General features: G+C 48.9%; 1 protein-coding gene across 2 annotated transcripts in view; it reads right to left on the bottom strand.

Annotated features, from left to right (window-relative positions):
• Window positions 1-6,000, bottom strand: part of LPCAT2 (lysophosphatidylcholine acyltransferase 2) — a 70,973-nt gene extending 64,973 nt beyond the window's left edge. Inside the window, exon 1 of one of the 2 annotated variants that reach the window (XM_030299267.1) lies at window positions 5,710-6,000. In XM_030299267.1, the coding sequence (XP_030155127.1) occupies window positions 5,710-5,880 (171 nt within the window). In that variant the 5' untranslated portion in view covers window positions 5,881-6,000. The remainder of the gene's footprint in view (window positions 1-5,709) is intronic. The other variant, XM_030299268.1, reaches the window with a different exon arrangement.

The raw sequence follows: 6,000 nt of genomic DNA on the forward strand, positions 1-6,000 counted from the left end.
TTTAGTTCTTTAGACGTGGTTTCCTTTAGTTATCTGAACATATTTAAAGTATCTAATTTAAAGTTCTTGGATAGTAGTAGGTCCAATATCTGGGCTTCCTCAAGGATAGTTTGTATTGACTGCTATTTTTCCTATTTATGGGACATACTTTATTGTTCTTTGCATATCTTGCAATTGTTTTTGTTAAAAACCATTTTAAGTAATATGACAACTCTGAAAATCATATTCTCTTCCATCACCAGGGTTTATTGTTGTTGCTGTTTGTTGTTGTTATTTGTTTGCTCAGTGACTTTTATGAACTAATTCTATAAAGCCTGTATTTTTTGTCATGTGTCATGTGTGGCTACTGAAGTCTCTGACCAATTAGCTTAGTAGTCAGCTAATGATTAAATAAGATTTCCTTACATGCCTAGAACCAATAAGTTTCCCAGTGTTTGCAAACAATCTCTTGTGTGTATGTTGGAGCATATCTTCAACACACAGCCAAGAAGAAGTTCACAGCTCTGCCTTAGCTTTTACTTCCTGTTTGTACAAAGCCTAAAGATTAGCTAGAGGTGAGAGCTTAGGGTATTCTGTTGTTTTGTTTTGTCTTGTTTTCAGGTCACATGTATAGCCTTGGGTATACACACAGACCGATATAAGTGGATGCCCTTCTAGATTCCTATGAATATGTCAAATCTTTTTAAAGTCCCCTAAGGACATCTCATTCCCTAGCTTTTTCTTGTAAGGTTTTTGGTTAAGCCTATTGTTTGTTCCAATCTTTATTCACTGCCTCAGGCAGCTGTCATGTTAAGCAACTGCCTCTGATTGTTTTTGACAAACACCAGTGGAGAAAAGACTGTTTGCACTGGGTGACCTCCAAGGCAGGTCAAATAAGCCTTGCAAACAGTCTTGCAAATGACCTAGAAATAACCTTTACTGCAAGAAAGTACCATAGCATAGACCCTGAACAGACAGTTAGAATGAAGTTATAGTATATTCATACAATTTACTCACATTCACAAGTAGTAGCTAATAGAAAATTTAATTAAGTTGTCAAACATTGGGCAGCTTTTTTATGTGCCATTTCCAGGTTTGCAACAAATAATGGTATTTAACAGTAAATAAACCATTTTTGAGGAACCTTTTGACAAATTAAAAGGATTCTCCATCATATTTCCATTTGGTACATCATCTCTGGAGGGAGGCCTTCTTTCAACACTCTCAGGGTTATCTCCTCTGGATTTTCTTCATAGGACTACTAAAACATGGAATTTCATATTTTTTGTATTTGTTTAACTTTTTCAGTGAAACATAAGCTTTAGATAGGCAGGGTCCTCATTTCTCTTGTCCACTGTTGTATCTCCAGAAATTAGAGTTGTGCCTGGTACATAATAGACATCCAAAAAATATTGTTGGTGTGGTAAGTGCCCCACAGTTACTACCAAACACTCATTTCAATTCCATATTCTGTTGAGGAAATGAAAGCCAGGCAACTTATTTCCATGCCACTAAGCGGCAGACCCTTAAATTGTCAGAAAGAGAAGAGGAAGGGCAAAGCTAAGTCTTACAGGGAGATACACAAGTGACAACAGTCCTTAAGCGAGATATTGATCATTATTCAAGGTTAAGTTGAGTCCGACTTGATCATAGTAAGTCATACTTAAATGAAAGTATATCCACCTTTTAAACTTGGTAATATAGATAACATTGTTTTTCAACCAAGCCTAGTTAAATCTTCCCTTTGCCCAGACTGTTCAAGACATTGAAACCTCTCTGGTATCTCTGGTCTATATTTTTAATTTAAAAAACAAAAGCAAAACAAAACAAAAAACCTAGACTATATTCAACTCCGTTCAATAGAAGTAGTAAATTTTGAGTAGAGTATAAAATTTGTAGACAACAAATAGCATAGCTATCAATATTAAGATCAGCAAACAGTCCAGATTCTTTCACACACTATCCCACTTAATTTTAACCCTCCTTTGATGTAAGACTATCCCAATTTAATCAATGAGGAAAGTGAAGTTCAGAGAGGTTAAGTAACTTGGCCAAAGTCATACAACTAATAAATGGTGGGGCCTGAGCAGGTTTTCTGACTAAGACTAGTGATCTTTCCATTATACTACAGCCCTTATAGAGTTATTTGAAAGTACTCTCCAAACAATAACAGGTCATGTATAAAAAAGATAAACAAACAAAACCATTTACTCTAGATGTAATATAAATATAAATATACCACTTTGACCCTCTCTCCAAAATATAAAGCCAAATAAACATACTTTCATTGAAGAATGACTGATTTGACCAAATCAGACTAAAATTAATCCTGTAGGATAGTCAATGTATTTAGAAGTGTTTCAGAAATTTTAAGATACAAAGGGAATATCTGTCCATTTAAAGACACTAGGGCCAAATTTTTAAACATTTAGCTTCTTTACAAAGAGGTATTACTACATTATCTTCCTCTTCCTCTCTCACACCCTTCTTCAACAGATGCCCATTACTCTAACCTGCCTCCACTGTGGAGGACAATGGTCTCAGCACATTTAAGTGGGCTATGCAAATATTGCACTATTTCAGATTTGAAGTAAAGAAACGTGTGAGATGGACAGGAAAACATGACCCCCCCCCCCCTTTTTTTTTCATGCAGAACACACAGGACAAATGTAGCTTGCACATTCTATCTTGTTCTTTGATCGCTAACTTTACCAAAGAGGAAGTCCAAAGAGGGAGTTGTAACTGCTAATGGTAAAAGCAGCGCTTTACAAGAAAAAGGAAAGAAAAGGAAACTTCCTTTTTGTATTCAGCAATTTTTAACAGTGGAAAAAAGTTTGAAGAAGTGTTGACTCTAGAAGTGTTTGAGTGAAGAATGATCCAGGGTGATGACTTTTGAAACACGTTAAGCTGACCCACGTTATCCCTTTTCCTAGATTTGGATTTCCTCCCCTTGATGCCCCTGTTCAGCTAGATCATCCCAGCCTTACTTCTTTCCTTGTTCTAATTCCAGACCCGGGTTCTCTGCGTTCTCCCTCAGTCTTCACATCCCAGACTGCCTCCTCTCCTTCCCTAAGGCAAAAAAAAAAAGACTTCCCCAAGCCCACGCTCCAATAGATTGCCCACCACCCCCCCCCCATTCCACACTAACAAACTCGAGTTGAAGTTCTTGTCACAGATTCATCTCCTTTCTCAGCACAGAATGTTTCCTGTGCCACTGGCCTGCTCAGTCTTCTCTTGTTTAGGACTCACCTCTCAGACCCACATGTTCTTTGCATTTTCTCTTCTCACACACCTTCAGACCATCCTCCACTTGTCCTCAATTCTCACACCTACACCTTCGCCCCTTCCAGTCTCGTGGTCCCTTCAAAAGCCCTCACTTCCTAGATCCCACATCTCGTTCTTCCTCAGAGCCTTTGCTTCTCAGACTCACAACCCCCCCGCCCCGTCACACCCACACTCCCCTCCGACAACTGCCCCTGTCATATCAAGGGCCCTCCCCTGGATCTGCCTCCCCTCTCAGACCCACATCCCTCCCCTGGATCTGCCTCCTCTCTCAGACCCACATCTTTCTGCTGGATCTGCTTCCCCTCTCAGACCCACATCCCTCCCCTAGACCTGCCTCCCCTCTCAGACCCACATCCCTCCCCTGGAACTGCCTCCTCTCTCAGACCCACATCCCTCTCCTAGACCTGCCTCCTCTCTCTGACCCACACCCTTCCCCTGGAACTGCCTCCTCTCTCAGACCCACATCCCTCCCCTGGATCTGCCTCCTCTCTCAGACCCACATCTTTCTGCTGGATCTGCTTCCCCTCTCAGACCCACATCCCTCCCCTAGACCTGCCTCCCCTCTCAGACCCACATCCCTCCCCTGGAACTGCCTCCTCTCTCAGACCCACATCCCTCTCCTAGACCTGCCTCCTCTCTCTGACCCACACCCTTCCCCTGGAACTGCCTCCTCTCTCAGACCCACATCCCTCCCCTGGATCTGCCTCCTCTCTCAGACCCACAACCCTCTCCTAGACCTGCCTCCTCTCTCTGACCCACACCCTTCCCCTGGAACTGCCTCCTCTCTCAGACCCACATCCCTCCCCTGGATCTGCCTCCTCTCTCAGACCCACATCTTTCTGCTGGATCTGCTTCCCCTCTCAGACCCACATCCCTCCCCTAGACCTGCCTCCCCTCTCAGACCCACATCCCTCCCCTGGAACTGCCTCCTCTCTCAGACCCACATCCCTCCCCTGGATCTGCCTCCTCTCTCAGACCCACATCCCTCTCCTAGACCTGCCTCCTCTCTCTGACCCACACCCTTCCCCTGGAACTGCCTCCTCTCTCAGACCCACATCCCTCCCCTGGATCTGCCTCCTCTCTCAGACCCACATCTTTCTGCTGGATCTGCTTCCCCTCTCAGACCCACATCCCTCCCCTGGAACTGCCTCCTCTCTCAGACCCACATCCCTCCCCTGGATCTGCCTCCCCTCTCAGACCCACATCCCTCCCCTGGATCTGCCTCCTCTCTCACACCCACATCCCTCCCCTGGATCTGCCTCCTCTCTCAGACCCACATCCCTCCCCTAGACCTGCCTCCCCTCTCACACCCACATCCCTCCCCTGGATCTGCCTCCTCTCTCAGACCCACATCCCTCCCCTGGAACTGCCTCCTCTCTCAGACCCACATCCCTCCCCTGGATCTGCCTCCTCTCTCAGACCCACATCCCTCTCCTAGACCTGCCTCCCCTCTCAGACCCACATCCCTCCCCTGGAACTGCCTCCTCTCTCAGACCCACATCCCTCCCCTGGATCTGCCTCCTCTCTCAGACCCACATCCCTCTCCTAGACCTGCCTCCTCTCTCTGACCCACACCCTTCCCCTGGAACTGCCTCCTCTCTCAGACCCACATCCCTCCCCTGGATCTGCCTCCTCTCTCAGACCCACATCTTTCTGCTGGATCTGCTTCCCCTCTCAGACCCACATCCCTCCCCTAGACCTGCCTCCCCTCTCAGACCCACATCCCTCCCCTGGAACTGCCTCCTCTCTCAGACCCACATCCCTCCCCTGGATCTGCCTCCCCTCTCAGACCCACATCCCTCCCCTGGATCTGCCTCCTCTCTCACACCCACATCCCTCCCCTGGATCTGCCTCCTCTCTCAGACCCACATCCCTCCCCTAGACCTGCCTCCCCTCTCACACCCACATCCCTCCCCTGGATCTGCCTCCTCTCTCAGACCCACATCCCTCCCCTGGATCTGCCTCCTCTCTCAGACCCACATCCCTCCCCTGGACCTGCCTCCTCTCTCAGACCCACATCCCTCCCCTGGATCTGCCTCCTCTCTCAGACCCACATCCCTCCCCTAGACCTGCCTCCCCTCTCACACCCACATCCCTCCCCTGGATCTGCCTCCTCTCTCAGACCCACATCCCTCCCCTGGATCTGCCTCCTCTCTCAGACCCACATCTTTCTGCTGGATCTGCTTCCCCTCTCAGACCCACATCCCTCCCCTAGACCTGCCTCCCCTCTCAGACCCACACCCCTCCCCTGGATCTGCCTCCTTTCTCAGACCCACATCCCTCACCTCTCTCTCCTGGCTCCGCCTCCCCTGTCAGATCCACGCCCCTCCCCCCGATCTGCTTCCTCTGGGCCTCAAGCCCCTCACCTACCTCTGCCTTCACCGTCAGACCCACGTCTCTCCCCTTGTTCCTCCTCCTCGCCCCTTGTTCCGCCGGCTCCCTCACCTGGAGGCGACTCGCCGCGCCCATCCGTGTCTGCTGCACGAACGGGTTGGGCACCGGCGGCGGGAAGAAGGACGCCTGGCGGGGCACCATGGACGGCCGCAGCCCGGCTTGCCCCATGCCCGCGCCCGGCACCGTGGCCGCCACCGCCGCCGCCTCCGCGCACTTGCTCATGGCTCAGCAGGGCGTCGGACCGGACCCAGCGACCGTCGCGAAACGCCGGAGCGAGCACCCGTCGAGACCTCCTAGGGGGAGCTTCACCGGAGTCCCCGCCCGCGGCGCTGTTGCGGGGCC

Source organism: Lynx canadensis, chromosome E2 (assembly GCF_007474595.2).
Source record: "Lynx canadensis isolate LIC74 chromosome E2, mLynCan4.pri.v2, whole genome shotgun sequence".
In the NCBI taxonomy this organism is placed as follows: Eukaryota; Metazoa; Chordata; class Mammalia; order Carnivora; family Felidae; genus Lynx; species Lynx canadensis.